Consider the following 22443-nt stretch of genomic DNA (forward strand, 5'->3'; position numbering starts at 1 on the left):
GAGGGGAAGGGAGGAGGAGAGAAGAATTAGCTGTCCTTTTCTACAGCCCTCCTGGGATCCTCAATCTCTGCAGTGTCCAATTTAAACACAGGGCTTTAGAGATGGAGTGTGAAAGTGTGTGTGTGTGTGTGTGTGTGTGTGTGTGTGTGTGTGTGTGTGTGTGTGTGTGTGTGTGTGTACGTGTACGTGTACGTGTATGTGTGTGTGTGTTAGAGTCAGACCAAGAGAGAAGAAACGGGGAGAGAGAAAGAGAGAGAGAGAGAAGAGAGAGAGAAAGACAGAGAAACAAAAGGGCAACTGCTGAGCCCTCAGACTGACCTAATGACCGTTCCTCTGATGTTACATTTGAAACTCAATAAAAATAACGTGACGCTCCAGCTGAGCTTTAATTAGGGAGGACAGCTGAGTGAGCCAGACAGTGAGGGGTCAGAGGGGGGGTTGATCCTGCTTACCTGTCTCACAGTGGCGTCCTGTAAAACCTGAGGGACAGACACACGTGTTGGGAGAAACACACGTCCCGCCGCTCCTGCAACCCTCCTCACAGAAGGCTAGAAATGAGAGATGAAAGAAAACAGAAAACATCAGATAAAATATTTCAGTTTGTCTTCTTCATGTCCTAGATCTTACAGCGGCACGACAAAAGCTTTGAATTCCTGCTTGTAAGGTTTCATGAAGGCATTACAAGGTGCAAAGTGACTCCCTTGACTATCTTTAAAAGCGATGTTACACTTCAGGGAGGAAACACTGACACTTTTCTGTCATTCACACACGTTTGTAAGTGGTGTTTTTAGTTCTGGATGTGTGTATGTGTGTGTATGTGTATGTGTGTGTGTATACTCAGTATGTAGAGTGCCACGGATCAGCCTGATATTATCACAATATCAGAAACAGTGATACTGTGCATTGTAAAGACCTCGTCACCACGCACATAGTTCAAAACTGTAACCTGTCATCCTCATTAATTCTGACTTTGAAATTTGTCTTTCTAGTGATCATTTAAGGACGGCTACTACAGCTTGTGGCTGTTTTTATACTGTATGTGAAATAAAAAGACGGCAGTGTTATTTTTAAAAGCTTCACTAATCGATATTTTAAGTTTACTGGTCAACTTTTTAGCCTCTTAGTTTCAAAGCACATTTACTGTATGGTTCAGGCAAAGTTCATTTATCACTTGTCTTTCAAGCTGCAGCAGACAGCTGTTTTGAGCAAAAAGCTCTGATAAACCCACTGTATTCCACCTGTACCAAACAGGAGACAGACATTAGAAAACAGCTGGTAAAGAAAGGAAAGGCAGGTTTATTTGTATAGCATATTTTAGCAACAATTCAAAATGCTTTACAGGAAACATAAAAAGGCGTATAGACAGATAACATCTGGCTGCTAAAGAGGAAGACATTGTTGATGGAGACATAACAAAAGCTCAAAGGAGAGTAAATATTAGAATTAGACTCATCAAACAACTCAAAATGAGCGGTGATGTTGCTACTGCCCCCCTACCCCCAAGTGTCTGAAAAATAAATAAATTAACAAAGCTTTAAAGCTTTGAGAAACTACAACAAGGCATTCCATACAAATATTTAATGAGCTAAAGTAACAAAATATGTCTTATAGAATCAGCCACATCAAACACTGAGGGTATGATGAGACTAGCAACAGATACAGAAGCAGCAGTGCAAATATTTCTACCTGTTCTGTATGCAGTGTTGTCAAGTAAGTTTTCTTTTTATAGCCCAATATTACAAATTTACCTCAGGGGGTTCTACAGCTATACGACATCCTCTATCGTTAGACCCTCCATTTGAATAAAGAAAAGCTTCCCCAAAAAATGGAACATGGGGAGGGATCTCTCTTCCAGGACATACATAGAATAGATGTATGTACATAATAAACCAGATAGCAAAATTATAAAAGTACAGCATGGATTACAAATTTATGAAAATATTCATAACATACAAAAACTATCATGATAGCTTCCTCTATTTTGAACTCTGCAGATGTGTTCCCTCTAAAATAAACATTGTTTATATTTGCGCCCTGGTCCTAGTCTGGCCGGGAAACTTAGGTCAAAGTCATTCCAAATCTCACCCTCACCTCATTTCATGTCATTTTTACCATGTCATTTACTGTGAAATTGGTAATAAAATAGCATAACAATGCAAAACAGTGTCTGTGTGTGTTTGTGAGAGAGAGCGAAAGAGAGAGAGAGAGAGAGAGAGAGAGAGAGAGAGAGAGAGAAGAGAGAGAGAGAGAGAGAGAGAGAGAGAGAGAGAGAGAGAGAGAGAGAAAGAGAGAGAGAGAAAGAGAGAGAGAGAGAAAACAACAAACCAAAAGCAAACAATAACTCTCACCTCTTCAGACAATTTCACTGAAATGATGGATTTTGGTCATAAATGCTGGTGTGACCAATCCCTAAGAAGTTTCGTGGCAGCGTTATAATGTCAAGGAATGTCTACCTTCATTATTTGTACTGCCTCTAGAGGTCACTTGTCTGGAAAACATTAATATATATTATTTAAAGCATTTGAATGAATAAACCAGCATTGGTGATGTCTCAAACACAACAAGTAAAAGTCCATAGTTAAAGGCCAAATGTGGACTAATGGCAATAATAAGATTAAGGTCAAAATGTTGAACTCGGATGAGCCATAATTGCTCCACCACCAGTCTGATTTGTATTCAATTAAATGAGATGATGCATATTGTTATTGATCGCCTACTGAGCTGCCTGCAGAATTCATGAGGTGACATTTCCCCTGTCTATTTTTCAGTTATTTAAAATTTGTATTACAATGTGTTAGAGTGTGTGTGTGTGTGTGTGTGTGTGTGTGTGTGTGTGTGTGTGTGTGTGTGTGTGTGTGTGTGTATGTGTGTGTGTGTGTGTGTGTGTGTGTGTGTGAGTGAGTGTATGAGTGAGCGTGTGTCTCGCTGGCTTCTGCTGAAAGCAGTCTAGCAGAGCAAATGACTGTGATTTGTTCTGTGAGTGCACAGGGTGTGATGCATCAACATAGCCGAGACAAAAGCACAAAGGAGAAGGGGCAGGTTGAGGAGAGCTGGTAGAGAAATGTACTCCACAAAAACAAAGGGAAGAGCGAGTGGGTGAAGGAAAAGATGAAGAGAGAGAAAGCGTAAATTGTCAGTGCTTAAAGCGAGGAGGATTAAACCAAAAAGAGGGCAGCGTTAATTGAGCAAGTTCATTAAAGAGAAATTACTTGAGTATTTCTAAGCTTAATTAATGACATGATTTGAAAGATGAGCCTTAATGGGCTGACAAATCTATTTATAGTCACATACATATTGGATGTGTGATATGTGTGTGTGTGTATGTGTGTATGTGGGTGCATGTCTTAATCCAAAGAAACACAATTTGTTAAATGAAATGATAACTCTAATGTTTTGGGGAAAAAAAGGTGCTAAATATACAAACTAGTGCGTAAGTGCAATAAATAAAATCTGAGTTCCACGCCAGAAGCTATTAGAGCTATTAATTTGGCTGGTTCCACTATTTAAGAAGTTCTATCAGGCCCTCATTAGGAGCCTGATTGCCTCTGTACTAATAAACCCCACACTTAAAAATTAATTACACTTATATTGACTCAATCTATCTCCAGCTCTAATTATCATTTCACCACCATCAGCATAATCCTGTCTGCCTGTAGAACTAATGATTTCCAAAGATCGAGTGGGAGTGGGGGTTCTTCACTGTTGTATTTATATGTGTGTGTGGGTTTTTGAAGACCCACATTTTTCAATCAATGTTACTGGCAGCTATTGCCCAAACACAACCCACAATTTCCAGATGCCCCCAGTATTTTATTGTTGTCAGAGTGAAAAAAAGAAAAACTCAAACATTCAATTAAAATGAGCTCAGGCGTCATCAATCTTTATGATGTTCATTACATTACAGATATTTGTTATACCCACTTTTCTTCAACCTGACTCATTTTCTCCTTATGATGAAGCTGGTAATATTCTATATTATATTAAATTATATGCCTATGAAGCAAAAGCCTGACAGAGCCACAGACTTTCATTGTTGTCAAAACCCCCCCAAAAATATGCAACATGTTCTTTAATTGCTGTGAACATAGGCATTGTATTGTACTGTTATAGTTGTAGTTTGAGTCAAACCACACACAACTTCCTGTTAATGATCATAACACAAACTTTAATTATAGAGCACCTTTCATATAAGAAATGCAGCTTGAAATGCTTTACAATAAAGAAATCGCATGCACTGAGTGCTTCACATAAAATTAGACATAAAATGAACATAAAAACAGGGATAGAATACCATAATAAATGTAACATAACATGGAAAATAAAACCTGCTTGATGATAATAATAAAGATAAGATAAAAGTGAAGATATAATAGATTGAATGCATAACATAATAAGGAAAATAAAACCCACTGAATATCAATGGTAGAATAAAAAATAAGACGTTAAAAAATGTAATACACAGAATCCATAAAACCAAGAAGAATACATTTCAAAAGAATGCAATGCATAACTGCATTTTTATCCCAAAGTCATAAATACTTTTGTGTGTGTCCCATAGTATGGGGTGTAACTGACAAAGGCTGACAAAGGCTGCATCTCTGATTTTCTTTTGGCTGTTGCTGGGAACCTCCAATAAACTAGCAGCAGATGATCGTAATGCTTTTGAAGGCAAATAGTTAACAAGGGAATTAGCAATGTAGTTTGGTAAGAAGGAAGACTGAATGTTACAGGATGCCAGTGTACTGAAGTCTCTCAGTATTTTATTTTTTATTTTTGGGGAGACCAGTAAAAAGTGCATTGCAATAATTCAGTCAGCTTTAATTATTTACCATCTTTTTGACTTATGAATGGTTGTATTTTAGTTTTTCATCACCTTGTTAATGTGGGACTTGAAGTTCAGATCTGAATCCAAGATAATAGCAAGACTTTAATCAAGGGAGTTAATTATTAAACAGCATTTCTCTTTTTGTTTTGGGGCCAATTAGTAGGATTTCAGTTTTGTCCTTGTTTAACTTTAAAAAGTTATTGTTCATCCATTTATTTATTGTCAGAAGACAGGTTGTCATGGAGTTTATCGCCGCAGCATCATTTGGTTGAGCAGAGATGTACAGGTGTGTGTCATCCGCATACATTGTATTATCTAATGATTAACAAGTGGCAGCATGTATACTGAGAATAATAATGGACTGAGGCAGATCCCTAGTGCAACCCTTAAGCAGTGTCATGCTTCTCAGACACATTATCTCCAAGACTGACATACAACCTTCTCCCTTTTATGCATGTTTTGAACCAATTTTTTGCAGAGTTTCTAGCTCGGAATGCTCCACTAAAAATGAGTCAACAGTCTGATATACACAACCGACAAAGTCAGGTAGTATCTAAAGAAATTTTAATGTGTTTTTTTTTTCTTTTTTCTAATTTAAGTGAAACTGAATGAATACTCTGGGCTCTGTCGGTCTATTTCAGCTACTGTCTGCGTGTAGGATCAGGGCTGATTGTGATCATGATTACATTCAGTCATCTTATGTTAGAGAATAATAAATGGCAACAAAGAAGATTTGTGAAAACCTGCTTTGCCAGATCTTTGGTGGATATATATCATGTCTGCTCAGAGGGCTTTTGTGTTTCCAAAAAAATGCCTTTTAAAAGCAAACTGGATTTGTGTGAATGGGTTGTTTTCAGCAGTAGATTGGATTTTTTTCCCAACACAGACTATACATAGACGATGTGATTGTGATGGTTTTCCATTGCCCCAAAACGTCACATTGAGAAGAGAAATAAAATGTAGTGCTGCTATTCTGCAAAAAAAACAGAGAGCTTCCAATACTGCTGAACAGGAGGGGTATCCTACAGAAGACAAGATGACAGATATCGCTGCATTGTATTCTGTTCCATTTCTAACTCCTGTAGTTGTAGAGATTGGTCAATGTTTCCTCTTCTGACACCAAAACCTGATTTTACCATTGAGGCTACAGATTGCCAACATGCTCCATTGTTGCTGGAAATATCTAAAGCCTCCACAAACTCTGTAATCTCACAACTGACTTTTACAAGGCATTTCACGTCTGTCCTTCATCTTCTTCTCCTCTTTGTGTGTCTTGTATCAACTCTTATTCACATCCATCTTTTTTCCATTTCTCCCCTCCGACTCTTCCCTCTTCCCCCCCTCCACATTACATTACCAGGACCCCCGCTACAGCGACAAATAGCCTGCCCTCCTTCATTGTTGTCCCTGTGACCTCCAGCTAAACTATCTCCCTGCTTAACTGAGCCTGTTGCTGACTCGTGACTTCTCGAGACATGCTTATACCCACAGATTTGCTATTTGAGTTTCCCATTACGGGCCTAGATTGCTTTCCAGTGGGTGGTGAGAATGAAATCATTCCACTCTGTGCCGTGGCTAACAGCCACATTCACGGTCGTTGGGCGTCCAAGGATCCATCTCAGAATTAAGAGAAGGAATATAACAGTGAAAGCCAATGGATATTCCACAAATTCAAGTAGGTATGAAAGGAGAAAAAAAAGAGAGCATTTTAATTCCACGGTTGAACAGAACTGAGCTAATAATAAGCGTCCCATAGTGTCACACACACAGCCTGGGATGTGCTACATTAAGACATCATTAGCACCCTGATAATGATCTCATCCCTTACTAAGAATTTAAAGCTTCATTTTTTTAAGTTACATTTATCATTTTGTTTAACAGTAGTCCTAACACTGAATCAGATAACTATGTGTAATGTGAAAGGGGACACTCAGAGTGATTAATCATCTAACAATACACATGTACTGTATTCAAGCGGTCTAGAAGCGCAAACTACTGTACTCAAGCGAGCAGTATTCTTTTTAAAACGCACCTCAGATTTACACCACATAAAAAACCCTTTTTGGCAACCTACTATTAGTATTAGTTTCACTTCACATTTAGGTCTACTGCCCTTTTTTAACCCTGTCTCCAGCAATAACAGGCAGCATTTTTTAGTTTGTCAGTTATTGATTTATTTATTTATTTTTAACTTGCCTAGAAGCAAATGGCAGCCTGACAGAGTTACAACAAAATAAAACTGACTATTTAGCAGCTGAAGAGACAGACAGTTTCCTCAGGAGCTAGTGAATATGCAACTATTAGCTAACAAGTTAAACATTATAACTTTATACAGTGATAGTATGTCAGGGTTGTGCTTTTTTCAGCTTGTTTTGCAGTTTCCCTGCCCCCTAGCGACCAAAAATCCATTAATGCAGCTCTTGAAGTTTAAGCATGTCTTCATACAGCTGCTCATATCAGGAGGAGGGTAGAGAGTGTATAATAAAACATATCACAGAGCGCCCCTTAACACACCATCAGTTCTGACAGAGGAACAGAGGGCTATCTAGATAATGGACACTAAACTCAGCCTTCTTTCTCCATATTTCTCACCCAAAAATCTGATCTCAGGGGAAGAAAGAGGCCTCCTCCCTGTTTCTCTCTCTGCAGTGTAGCTGTCTAATATCTTCCTATAACTTCCCCACTAATGAATGCACAACAGCAGGTTTAAATGCAGAGGTAGAATCTCTCTTGTCAGCCGGCATAAAAGAGCTGAGCAGGGCAGGAACTCGGCTAAGAAAGAATTAAAGCCAACCCATTTACTCATACAAATGCCTCACTTTGTTATGCATCAGGGTTGAGGCAGTTCACCCTTGGCTGTACTCTCAGTTGGGCATTTACTGAACATCACAGATAATGACCACACTTACAAGACAATAAGGACTCTGGCAAGGCTGTCGGCATGGATTAAAGACGCATTAAGGAAGATTTTTACTGCCATAATGTATCTGCAGAGGGTTGAAAGGGTGGTTGATCAATACCGCTGACATGACAATTAATTCCACCAGGTGCTTGCGGAGATTTCTGGCTCTGGAGTGAACCTCCACACATTTCAAACTGCTCAAGGGAGAACAGCGGGAGTGCTGCAAGCCAGTGATCAGCGTTTAGATCCATGTGGATTTCCAACATAAGCTACTGTGCACAACTATTCCTGGGATTCCTGGTTATATATTTCTAATTTTTACTTTCATAGTTTTTCTAAATGATGCTTTTACCTATATAAGAGGCGACTCTTAGTTGTTCCTGTAACTGTTACTGTTGCTGGGTTACTCAAAAATGTATTTAATTGAAAACTGTGCAGCTGTCTCTCTCTCCAACTACTCTTAAATCACTCTGCCATATATGAGATATAACTTAGGTGCCACTATAGATAAGAAGAAAAGGTGAAAAATGACTCACTGATAATGCATTAAATATTCATAACTGTGTAGCCCAATTCTGCAAAATAAACATTATTTTATTCATTTAGTTCAGTGCCGATACCCGTCAGTCCTCACATCAGCCTCACAGTGAACTACAATGAGCATAATTCATTGCACCTATAACTATGGCACAGAGACCGTTTGAAATGCTCCCTCCATAAGCAGATGGCAGCAGAAGACTGAGCTAACAGTGAGGTGCCATTAGTTTATGTTAGACAGGCAGACTGGAAAACATGAGCAAACTGACAACCCTATTTTTTCTGTGCCACATTTTCTGGATGTAAAATAGCTGTGAGTGTTTAAATGGTCCTCTGAGATTCTTGCTTTCACTTTAAAAGCCTTCAAAGTACTGTATTAGACAGAACATTACAACTACTTTTCATAAGTTATCCGTTATCACACACACAGCCCTACTTAATGCTAATTTTAAAATCAGAGGATTGCTGTCTAGAGAGTTAGACTTGATCTTTTAAAAGCAAGTTCTATAATCCTAATCCAAAAATTACACTTTAATAAATACCCACAAGTAAGGGACTGCCTTGAAGAGAATGTTCCCCCCTTGAAAAACAAATGCCAAAAAGTGAAATATATTTACTTTCAAGTGCAAAACCCTCTAGCGCATGTAAAAATCATGATTCATATATGTTATGAACAAAAGAGGAAGTCATGGGGAGATCCACATACACTGCAGAGAGAGGAGATCAGGGTGGTTGGATGAGTCAACAAACAATCAACATGGGAGTCAACTGTCCGTCCCCCATTTCATTCTGACAGTCAACATGTGTTTGTTTTAACCATGACCATAATCATTCACTGGAAGGGCACAGAACACCTGCTAATATAAGCAGGTGTCAGATCAGAAAACACTTAAATAATAAAAAAAAAAACTTTAATTTCCTTTACAATTATTAAGCCTTTGCTCCTGCTTGCCTTCATACAGTGGGGCAAAAATGTATTTAGTCAGCCACCAATTGTGCAATTCTCCCACTTAAAAAGATGAGAGAGGCCTGTAATTTTCATCATAGGTATACCTCAACTATGAGAGACAAAATGAGAAAAAAAAATCCAGAAAATCACAATTTTTAAAGAATTTATTTGCAAATTATGGTGAAAAATAAGTATTTGGTCAATAACAAAAGTTCATCTCAATACTTTGTTATATACCCTTTGTTGGCAATGACAGAGGTCAAACGTTTTCTGTAAGTCTTCACAAGGTTTTCACACACTGTTGCTGGTATTTTGGCCCATTCCTCCATGCAGATCTCCTGTAGAGCAGTGATGTTTTGGGGCTGTCGCTGGGCAACACGGACCTTTCTACTCCCTCGAAAGATTTTATATAGGGTTGAGATCTGGAGACTGGCTAGGCCACTCCAGGACCTTGAAATGCTTCTTACGAAGCCACTACTTCGTTGCCCGGGCGGTGTGTTTGGGATCATTGTCATGCTGAAAGACCCAGCCACGTTTCATCTTCAATGCCTCTGCTGATGGAAGGAGGTTTTCACTCAAAATCTCGCGATACATGGCCCCATTCATTCTTTCCTTTACACGGATCAGTCGTCCTGGTCCCCTTGCAGAAAAAACAGCCCCAAAGCATGATGTATCCACCCCCATGCTTCACAGTAGGTATGGTGTTCTTTGGATGCAACTCGGCATTCTTTCTCCTCCAAACACGACAAGTTGAGTTTTTACCAAAAAGTTCTATTTTGGTTTCATCTGACCATATGACATTCTCCCAATCCTCTTCTGGATCATCCAAATGCTCTTTAGCAAACTTCAGACGGGCCTGGACATGTACTGGCTTAAGCAGGGGGACACGTCTGGCACTGCAGGATTTGAGTCCCTGGCGGCGTAGTGTGTTATGATGGTAGCCTTTGTTACTTTGGTCCCAGCTCTCTGCAGTTCATTCACTAGGTCTCATTCACTAGGTACCCCCGTGTGGTTCTGGGATTTTTGTTCACTGTTCTTGTGATAATTTTGAACCCACGGGGTGAGATCTTGCGTGGAGCCCCAGATCGAGGGAGATTATCAGTGGTCTTGTATGTCTTCCATTTTCTAATAATTGCTCCCACAGTTGATTTCTTCACACCAAGCTGCTTACCTATTGCAGATTCAGTCTTCCCATCCTGGTGCAGGTTTACAATTTTGGTTCTGGTGTCCTTTGACAGCTCTTTGGTCTTGGCCATAGTGGAGTTTGGAGTGGGACTGTTTGAGGTTGTGGACAGGTGACTATTATACTGATAACGAGTGGAGGACAGAGGAGCCTCTTAAAGAAGATGTTACAGGTCTGTGAGAGCCAGAAATCTTGCTTGTTTGTAGGTGACCAAATACTTATTTTACCGAGGAATTTACCAATTAATTCATTAAAAATCCTACAATGTGATTTCCTGGATTCTTTCCCCCCATTCTGTCTCTCATAGTTGAAGTGTACCTATGATGAAAATTACAGGCATCTCTCATCTTTTAAGTGGGAGAACTTGCACAATTGGTGGCTGACTAAATACTTTTTTTGCCCCACTGTATATATGATTACTTGTTAGGTTATGTACTCAAATTAACTAGACATATGAATCAAGACATGAACTCAGACCTGGTTCAAGTGGTAGAGGTGACAGATTTTATCAGTACTAACCAAGAAGAGAGACTGCAAAGGGTACAAGCAAAGGCAGGAAGCAGCTACCAGACATAACCTAAAACCCTGAGTTGAATGTTAATCCTACAGTGACGATGATTTGAGAATTACACCTACCAGTTTCTGCCCATCATCACACAAGTCGGTCACTGAACTACAAAGATGGAGTAGCATACTAGCTGACAATCACCCTCACTTAAATATGCTCTATCCACAACTCTTAAAAATAAGACCTTTATGTTTCTTCTGGAAAGCAACCTTTTGTGGTTGTGCAAATAATGACTGGTGTCATCAATATAGTAGAGTAACATCGCACTTTTATTATTTTACAAGGGAGTTTGTGGTGAATGGATGGGAAGTGTTTGATTTTGACAAATATGACCATGGTTTGCATCCAGTCTCCTAAGAGTTATATTAGTTTGTTTAAACCATGACAACAACCTTTGCCTAACCCCAATTAATTAGTTTTAACTGCCAGGACTTAACCAAAAGCCCAGTCATATAGGTGGCAGATAAGAAAATGCTCATACATCTACCCAGCACCAAACAGCAGAAAGATAGAGAGACAAAGATAGAAACTAGAGGGTGAACTCAGTGGAGCATTTACCAGCTAAAGAGTCAGACATTTGCTGAAAAGAAGAACAAAGCTACAGTAGAAGGAGAGTGAATATTAAACAAGTCCAAATGAATCTCAGTGTTGCTCCATATCTGCAGAATGTGTAAATAAGGAACTTTTCGTGAACGCATAAACACTGTTTTGTTTCCACACAAGTGTCCAAAAATCAGTAAATGCACCTTTAACATTGTATTTTATTGTTATATCAGAGTCAATAAACTACTACTAACTGCACACTCACGCTTTAGTTTAGGCTTGTATCAGATTATTTGAGTTTACAAGGAAAGACACAGATAAAGAATATATTCCTGCTTGGATACGGTTGCTAAGTGTGGGTATGTGCATGTCCATGGATGAATGTCTGAAAACCTTAACAATTGATGCAAAAAATAACGAGCCTGAAGAATATAAGTTTATAAAGAGAAGATCTGGCTGGAAACTGAAATTAAATAAAAAAAACAATACCCAAAGCTACAACAGTTCTTTTTGTCAGCTAAGTTTTGAGTTTTGACTGTGTGGTATTTTTTATGCACAAATAAATAAATAAATGAATGAATTCATTTATATAAAAAAAAATCAATTTTTAAATAAGTGAATAAGTGAATAAAAGCATAAATAAATAAATAAAAATATGAATCTCACTGCCTTTTTTCCCCAAACGAATCAGTGTGTGGCAAACATTAACTGGCCGCTCACGCCACGTCTGGATGATTTTATCTATTTTCATCTGTGGAAGAGTCGTGGGGGCATGAACCTATCAGAGCAGCGAGGGGGGGAGGAGCAGGGACGCCCTTGGCAGCTAGATGTGAGGAGCTTTCATAACCGAGGGCTGTGCAGGCGAGCGCCTCCCTCTATCTGAATCCATTACCGAGACACACACAGGTACTCAGCTGACACCACTGTTTTCACCAACCTCTGCTGTTCCACTGATGAGATGAAGTTTACTGCTGAGAGGCGTGATGTAGTGCTGGAATTACTCATGACCCATGCTGCTGGAATCTGGAGGGGGGATAGGCGTCACATCAAACCATGATGTGAATTTGATTTTAAGAGGAAAATTGTGTTGGAAAGATGTCACTTGTCGGTCCAGAGTGGTATTTGTTTTCTTCTGGGTTTTCAATACATTCAAACTGGCCTCCTCTAGTTATAGGGAGAAATTTGGTTTACAGTAACTGCTGATGCTATAAGCAACAGCATTCGACAATTTAAAACTTTAAAAGCTCATCACATGATCAGACAGATTTGTAAGCAGAAAAGGGGAAAGCTGTCTACTTCCAGCTTTGATCTACCATATTCATCACTAGAGCAAATGCAGTCATTGTGTTCTCTTGGCATGTTTCATACAGTTATTTTCAATCTCTAATAAGTGGTTCTGATAAGACTTGTTTAGACTGTGCAACACCGAGTATTGTGTACGTTGACTGCATGCCACATTGTGGGAGACGCCTATAATAAATTTGTGGTCACAATCTTTGTCAGACTGCACAATCAATTTCAGGCATGTCAGATTGCGTGCTGAATCCGTGGTGAATCGTAGTGTTACAGTTTAAATAGCATGTCATCAGCTCACATCAACCATCACTGCTGCTCGTGTGTTTGTAAAAATGAGTTAAGTTACACAAACCCTTTTGTGCGCCATAGATATATTCAGGAGAACCAGTGTTTCCCCCCTTAAATACTAAACAGTGCACTTACAGACAGTGTATTCTCTGTAATTTCATGCCATATTGTGATATTGTGTTTTTTCTAAATGTGGGTCATAGCAGCAATTGGAATATGAGAAATTGTTTCTAAATGTTATGTCTTTGGCTGCCAATGCTCCAAATGAGTTACTGGTGGATGCATTTCACAGTGTGATCTAAGACCAGTGCTTTGGATTGATGACCAATGATTTTAAGACACTTCTCTCATGATTGTCAACTTTTGTCTCAGATAGCCAAGAAATCCAGGGCAAAAGGACCTAAACTCAGCCAAACCACAGATTTTACAAGCTTTAACAACCTGTAGGTAAGGAGAAATGTAATTATATTTGCCCCTGTCGCAACCTGTGGCAGTAGACTTTACTGATATCTGATAGGAATTATGGCCAAATCTTCTAAAATCTAGTGGTGTCTCCATATTAAGCCATGCAGTACATACTGACAATAAATAGCAAACAAAACAGCATAAAAGCCTTAAAATATTAATGATCACTAGACCTGTCACTATTGTTCTGACAGATAGTACACAATGAAAAATAAAGGACAGATGAAAGGACAAGAGGAGGAAAATAGAGAGGAAGTGATAGCTGAGGAATCTGCATTGAAAGAGGCTGAGGCTGTGAAGTTTAGATACGCATATATATGTGTCTCATGCAGATGAATGCACCATCAGGCAGATCAGCAGCTGGTATTACAGGAAGGTAAAGGGAACAGAAACTGTCACAGCAACCTCTCTGGAGATGACTGCTGCTTCCTTCAGTTTGTCAACACAACACACTAACCTGTGTTTCAATCTCTGTGTCCCCTGATTGAACCTTTTTAGCCAGGCTAGGAATGACAATATATGTCTGTCTGTTTGGTCTGAATGATGAATCCTGGTGACTTTTTTCTGATCCTCTTACTTTTCATCTACCAGCAGGTCCACATTTTCAACCATCCAGTGAAATATCTCACAACTTCTAGATGGCTTGGCACAACAATTTGGTTCATGATGTATGAAAATAACTTCAATGATCCTCTGACTTTTCATCTAGCAAAACCATCAGGTCAAATTTCAATCAGTCCAATACTTTGGTTTATGACCAAATACTTGCAAAATGAATGACATTCTTGACAGTCTCAGTTGTAATTTGCATTCAGTGATAATTAGCTAATATTGTAAACAAAAATGGTCTCTCTGTACTGTATGTGTGTGCCTGTTCGCCCAACCGTTAAAATTCCTTCTTCATAGAAACATTGCACTAATTAGCCCATGAAATGTAAACCCTGGTATCAGATTGTAATGAACACACAAAGATGCATACACACAAACACCTTCCCCAGCAACACACACACACACACAATTATTATCAGACTTACGCTACAATTGAAACCTCTATTGATTGAATTCAAACCTTTGTGAAAATCTATCACAGAGCGCAGTTTTCACCTTTGCATATCGCCTCCTGCACCTGTGAGAGGTAAGAGTGGGAATGAAATACAGGAAAGCGCAGGGGGGCTTGATGCTTTGGTAACATTAAACAATTTAACAATAAGAATATTATCACAAACTACAAGTTGTGTCCAAGTCAGAATCAGCAGTCCACTTTGTCAAACTCGAGTGATCAGAAATGCTGAGATGCTGACATCGAGCTGGTGGGAGAAGAACATCACCCTTAATAATAGAGGGAATGACTCAACTCTGACTTAACAGGTGCTCAGGGTAACACAGAGACAGAAATAAAGAGAATGTGCCAGGTTCTGTAGTGGAGGAAAGGCTGCTCAGGCTTAAAGCAATGTCACTGTCTGTCAGAAAAAAATGAAAAAGATGCCAGTGAAGGGTAAGTATAGACAGAGATGACTTTAGGAGTAAAGTCAGCATCTTCAGAGGGCATTGCAAGTCAAGTCTAGACCAGGTCTTAATGCTGACTGTTAAATGACCTTTAAAAGCTGTTTTTTGTGGGTTTTTTGTCGTAGCTGAAACCACATTCTGTCAGTATGGAAGCAGTAGATAATTAGTAGAGAATAAATTTAATTTGAGCCTCAAGCCCTTATGTTGACACTTTAAATGTGAAGTAATGATTGATGTGAATACTCTTCTCACAAGGTAACAAATACAAGTCTCACTACAATTTTAGGAGTAATAAGTAATTACTAATGGACCAACTTTAAAGTAATATGCCAAGCATGGTTGTGGACAGACCTCATTGGACTACACCAGCTTAAGTTTTCAAGGAGTTTTCTTAGTGAAGTACGTCTATCTGTTATTTATGTGTATTTGTGTGTGTGAATGTGTGTATCTGTATGTATGTGCTCAGCCTGCAGCCTGCCATAAATCAGTCAGGGCTCGCAGATCTGAACTAAAGTGTTTTGGAGCCTGGAGCCTCTGGGCTTTGTGCTTTTCAGTCTCAGTCGAAACCCCCATCCGTGTTTGAAAACAGCCTTTTTTTTCCTTTTTTTTTTTACACCTCAGCTTTGTACCAGGTGAATTTCGTTATGCTGTTATTGCAGGTTGCAAATGAAATTGAGTGAATGATGTCGGTAACATATTTGATACTGAGCTAAATTAGTTTTCTTTGAAATTTTTTGTTGATTAGACAGGGGAGAAAGCATCTAGAGAAATGAAATAGACACAACTTTATTAGATAAACACTAAAAACATTTTTATCATCTATACACATAGCCACTATTGTACACTTGTTCCAATTAAGGCAAATACAAATGAAAAGGGTGAAATATCTGTATAAGTATATTAAAGACTAAAAGTATATCCAGAAGTGATTAAATTACTTAAAAATGGTAACAAATTGCTGCACAAAACTAAAACTGATGGAGTTTCTCATCAGTGCAATTCATTTTTTAGTTTGTGATATGTGCTTGAATATTCATAGTAAGGAGCAATATGTTCACATAAACTGTTAGTAGCTATATTTACAATGAGTTTACACTTTCAACTAATGAAAATGTTCTTTTGTGCATTTGTCAAATTGTATATGAATTAATTATGATCCACTTTATGTCTTTAAAGGCAGCACAAACAAATGCTGTGAACTGCTGATAACTGCAAACACATGTGAGAAACTGGGAATAATGACGACATATGTGTAATGTGCAAATGTGGTTTGCTCATTGTGACTTATACTTAGAACCTTTCAATTTGCATACATTAACATAACATCTAAGTGTGAAACTGGTATTTGGTACCCATATCATTGTTTGATATATTTTCTTTGTTGCAGAATTTTACAAATTTAAACTGTATAACATCACTGTGCAATATTTCCAGAACAAACAATGGGGTTTGGTGGCAGAGAATACTTAATTGATAAAATATTAATGCACATAATTAGTCTTGTGAGGAAGTGATGCAACTCTCGCTTTTTCATTTTGCATTTGTCAAATTGTCCTACAGCTCTGTGGACCCTGCTTCAAGTGATGTGTTCCCATGTGACAATTATAAACAATGTCAAATCTCAATATCTAGCCAGGTAGGTTCTTGTACCATGTTCTATGTGCTGTTGGTGTAATCAATGGTGTCTCAAAGTAAGACAGTGTGACTGCCTCACCTCTTCATACCTCCAAATGAAACAATGTGCGTAGGAAAAATCTCTCAACACATATTCACACAATATAATCTGTGATTATTAATCACGTGTAGATTGAATCCATGTTTCCTAGCATTCCTTGTTTGCTGCTGTGCATACACAAATGGTGGGCATGAGGCCAAGTCTGTACTTTTCTGACCTCTCACACTTATTAACACATTCGCCTTCATACTATGGATAAACACAAGGATACACATGGAGAGAGAAAGTGAGAGAGAGAGTGCCAGAAGGGCAATGAAACCATAAAACACTGATAAAATACACAACTTGACACACTCTGAATGTGAAGAGTTCATTCAGTTCAGTGGTCCTCAAAAACATTCCCCACTGGGTCCTGCCGGCCCCTCCTGAGAAGCTTCCCAGCCATAATATACATACTGTGTATGTGAACTCAGACTGTTTTCTTCTCATTTTGTCCCTAAAGACTGTGAAAACATAATTGTAACATTAGTAGCAGAGCTGATATACCTCTATACAAACACTGCATGCACTAATTTAATTGCTAAGATCTGGGAATGCCACAGAAGTCTAATGGGGCAAGAAACACAAGCCATCAGACAGGTTTAAATATACAAGCTGTTCTGCTTGTGCAAGCCTTTTCTGCTGCCGCTTTATCATTATTATTATTATTTTTTTCGTTTTGTTTTATTTTTTTTTTATCATGCACTAGGTCACATATTCTCAAGTTAGACTGAAGTAAAGTCCATGTTAAGTCTCTAACCTATGTCTTACAGCAACAATATTATTTAGTGTAGCTTTGTGATTCATTTGTACAGCACAGGACGCCATTAGTGGACTTTTATAATGGTTCATAGTTGTTATTATTATGGTTTTGTCATGCTCTTTGTACCACACAGCATCAGTGACAAGCATCTCCATTGCTAAACAAAGAGAAATATTTTCACATATGTAATCTTGTGGAGTATCACTGACACGACCGATTAAAGACAGAAAAAAAAAAAAACTCATCATGGATCAGATAGAATGAGGACAGCATGCTAGATTTTCGCCCGGTGCATTAAAATATATTAGAGGAGTGGATGTGATGGAGCTGAACACAAGAGATGATTTTTCTCTTTGCTGCACAGCAGCTACATCTAGCAGTGGGGCACAGACTAAAAATAATTGCCTCAAATGATAATTGCTACAAAGCTTCAAAAACAAGCAGTCTTTTTTTTTCCTATTCCTGCATTTTTTTCACATTTGCAATTAATCATAGCTTCAGATAGTGTGGTTTTCACCCAATTAAATGTTGTAAAACACTATGCCCTCTAGCACAGAACTACACAGCAGAGAAAACCGCTAAATGTGTTGTTCCTATCAAAAAGAGATGAAGGGGAGCAATAATTATGTAAACAGAAAATTAAATGCTTCAGACTTGTAGGGGAAATGAAGGCTGAATCCAACACTGAATCCCCCCCACCCCACCCAACCCACCCTACTACCCACCCACCCCTTCCTTCACTTCTCTTTTCCCCTCCCTGCAGCAAACACCTTCCCTCCTTCCATCTCTCAGAATACATTACCCTAGGTTTCACTGCTCGCTGTTAGCTGGTTGCAGCATGGTTCCTCTGTGATTAGCTCTGATAGCAAGATGAGAAAAGCACGAGTCAATGCCTTTGTCCTCTGCGCCACTGTTTAGACTCGCTACTCAAATCCTCTCTATTTAAAACCCCTTTGTCTATACAAACCAGTCCTAGGGAATGAAACGGACCATTAACAAGATTAGCTCACTCATTCTGCAGTCGACAAAGGCTCTGTAATAGGCTGCTGATCATTAGGCTGGCAGCAGGAACAATGCCCATATATATAATCTTATGCTTGCTCCGATTGAACTATTGTGGCCCATTTATTGTGCTCCGAGGGAGATGACATAATGGAAGCCTTTTTTTCCCCCAAGGGAATTACAATACAAAAGGGGAGTAGGAAGAAAGAGTAAGTAAAGGTAGAAATAGAAAGAGTCTTAACCTCTCATTTTGTCTCACTTCCAAGTCAGACCAGACAATCAATAGCAGTAAAATTGGCTCTTGAGATGGAGGCCGATCATTATGTGCCCCTTGCAATCATCAAAGTCACAGCAGGGAGGCATGGGCCAGCTGCAGGCCCGCTAAGAGTTAAGAACCAGGCAGGTATGGGGTAAAATTTGAGGCCATACGTATGTGATTGCCAAGTGCACTAACCAGTTTGTCCATTTTAGTTCTGGGTAACAATCTGGTTCAGAAAAACTGGCAAGCAGAGATGAATATAAGCAAAGGGTACCATTAGTGTACATGTATTATAGTTTATAGTTGTTATTATTTTAGTTTTGCCATCCTATTTGTACCGCACAGCATCACTGACTACCATCTCCACGTTACACTGAGAGAATTATTTTCACATATTTAATTCTGTGGAGGCACAGGTTGATTGGCCAACACTGTCTCCATCACACAAGTAATGAGATCTCAGGAGGAGGGGAAACAGAGGCTGATTCCTCCAACTCCCTGCTCAGATAATACTAATTGGCCAGAACATGATAGGTAAGATGTCAGAAGTTTTTGCCGGACCTCCATAATGCCTAATGGCTGAATACCTGCAGCCAAGTTCTCATATGTTGAATTAACACATATAGACTTAATGTTGGGTGTACATGTACTTAGTTCTGGTGGCTGTATACCATAAAGTGTATTCCATATTTTGACACGAACATGAGCAGAGTCTCTCCAAGACATTTAGTAATTTCTGCAAATGTATACACCATAAATCATATTCTCAACAATGCTGCCAAATATTTGCCTCTCTGCTGCTCTGTTACATCATTTGCACATTGGCTGTGACTTCCAGAGCAAAACATGTGGAGGTATAGCAGTATGGCCAGATTGTGTATTGTTTGGGTGTGTATATATATGTATGAAACATGTGCCTGGAGACAATCCTGATAAAGAAGTTGTGTAGAAGGCACTTTGCAAATTGCATTGATCTCTCCCTAGACCTGCCACCCATCCTAATGCCTGTGTGACAGGGGGGGGGGTAGAAAGGGCGGGTGCACCTATTTCTTTTTCCTACTCTTGTAATTTCTCTGTATTTTATTTCCGTCTTGCTTTCTTCCTCTCACTTTCCTTTTCTTGGTGTATTTCTTTCTCCCTCGAAGCCATCTTTTCTATCCACCACACATGCACAGGCACACCGACATCCACTTGCAGCAGTGTATGACACACTTTACCTCGCTAATCATCGCTATGACTGACATGCTTTCCTCTGTCCCGTCCTTTTAATTACAACATTATTAGTCGTCACGGTGATGAGCGGCAGTGCAGACACAGAACATGATTTAATGAGTGAGAAATAATGGTGGAACATGGCAAGAGGGCCAAGACTGGCATTGTTTTAATTTTTACTTCTGTTACTTTCAGTCCGGCCAACACTCTGGCCTAGATTGATTATTTATTTCAAGTCATTAGATGATTATGGTTTTATGATTACATGTGGGGCTTGTTTTTAATAGAGTTACATTTGCTTATCAGGTTTTAGAAAATAAAAGGAAGACAAACAAAAAAAACAATTATGTCATTCTACCGCAGTTGCATGTAAGCAGTGTTGTTGCTCAGTGTTGATGTAGATTTCTGCTCTCTCTGGACATTAGAGCTTGAACCAGTGCAGGACCGGTCACATCTGGTGATGTTGGCTCCTTCATGGCGCCTATAACGTCCCATGATGCAAGATGTTTTACTCAAAGTTTATTTAGATGTTTAAGTAGTATGGAAAATCAAACCCTAATTAAGCTTAATGATTCTCCCATCTCTTGGACAGCAGCCAAGCGTAAGCACGCAGTCATGAAATGACATGAAACGGCTTGTTGCGAGCCTGTGGGATCTCTTTATTTGCAAATTAAGCACTCGAAATGAGTGGGGCTGTGTATCAAACCACTGTTTGAGTAAGGCTGAATTGTGGCATTGAATGCTGGGAGATTCTCAAAACCATAATACACTGCCTTTATTTGTACTTCATTACAATGTTGGCCCAACTACAATGCTATTTACTATATATTGCTTGCCTTTCAGTGTCATTTTAACTATTTCACTTGGGCCTCACTTTCTGTCTCTTTATCTAGTTTTAGGACATTCTGATCACGATTTAGGTCATATTTATGCAGAAAGGGAGCAACTTTTAGATTCACAAACTCTCAAGAAGAACTGAAGGCCATATTTCATGACTAAAACATTGAAATCAAATACTCTGTTCAGCCAGATATATTGCATAATATATTGTTTAGTTTAGTTTTTAGCTAATTTTCAACCTGGATATTTTGTACATCACACTTTTCAAATAAAAAAGGAAGAAAATAAAAGATCCAAAATATAAATGGATATCAGAACACAACCATATGCGCGCATATCTTTGCTCTCATTTGGCCAGGTGCCTCTTATAAAAGATGCACGGTGTGTTTTTGGTCTATTCACCTCCAGTGGTTCCAGTGTAAACAAAGCTGTTAATAATCAGGTGGAAAGGGGATTCCTTTCCACCTCCTGCTCCTGTTTCTGCAGCTCTGACAATGGACCCCAACGATGTTAGTTTAACATCAGGGAGCTGGAACTGTGACGCTTCTCTGCCTTGTAAAGCCTGCCAACTCTCTAATGAGTCTCCTCAGACTCCATAAGGGTCCTACATGGACTGTTATCGACTGTCCTGCCTCATCTCCCCTGAACCTGCAGTGACTGTCCCACTGTGGCAGCCTGCAAACACACAGTTAAATATAGTTCATAGTGAACATGGCTGAGTGAACCCATGAACACACACTCTAAAACGGGAGATCACATGAGTACACACATATGCACACACACCTAAGAATGTCAGAGGGCATGTAAACAGCTTCATGGTCCATATTCACTTACCTAACATGAGGTCACAGAGCTACAATAGAGAAACAAATTGGTCAATGTTTACTGGCAAGACACCTCCATTTATTATGACAAGCTACTGAGACCAAGTAACAGGCGGCACAGTTATAACAGAATGTTCAAAATTTCCAAAACTCATTTCACAGGGCAGCATGCCTGTTTTGGGCAAATTAATAAAACCTGAAACTTAGAAATTGACTGGTTTGGGTTAAAGAAAGGAGCTCCCCAAAATGCACTCCTGCAGTCAATACACAAAATACTGGAGTTATTTCTTTAAGCACCCATTTCATGCATGCAGTATTTTTGTTGAAAAATATGTCAGTTTGCATATATTTCACTGATGATGCACAGGTGAATCACACCTCTGGAGTCCATCATTTAAATCTATGTTGGCTTTAAGTAGGGCTGGGCAATTTGTTACTGTATCACAATATTAAAAATGATAATTTATGTTATTGGTGTCAAAATCAGAATCAACTAAATGCAATGAACTGTATTCAGCTGGTATGCATAATGTAAGATAAAACACTTTACACATTTCATACAAAACAACAAGTTAAGTTTGCAATTATGAACAACATAATTTTGTGCAGCAATGAATACAATATTATTTGAATGAAAGTCAATAAATAATAGTAAACTATCCACCCGCCTAAGCTGGAAGTGTGCACTATGCAGTATTGCACAGGAAAAAAATAAATATGGGATTGTTCTTGGTATAACCATTCTGTATAGTCAAAATGAAATATAG

The 22443-nt window shown here is 38.9% G+C and overlaps 1 protein-coding gene across 1 annotated transcript in view; it reads right to left on the minus strand.

The window, feature by feature from the left end:
• Nucleotides 1–22443, minus strand: part of LOC133996859 (protein kinase C-binding protein NELL1-like) — a 251799-nt gene that overhangs the window by 32743 nt on the left and 196613 nt on the right. Inside the window, exon 15 of the mRNA XM_062436724.1 lies at nt 453–548. Within this exon, the coding sequence (XP_062292708.1) occupies nt 453–548 (96 nt within the window). The remainder of the gene's footprint in view (nt 1–452; nt 549–22443) is intronic.

This window comes from Scomber scombrus, chromosome 1 (assembly GCF_963691925.1).
Source record: "Scomber scombrus chromosome 1, fScoSco1.1, whole genome shotgun sequence".
Taxonomy (NCBI): domain Eukaryota; kingdom Metazoa; phylum Chordata; class Actinopteri; order Scombriformes; family Scombridae; genus Scomber; species Scomber scombrus.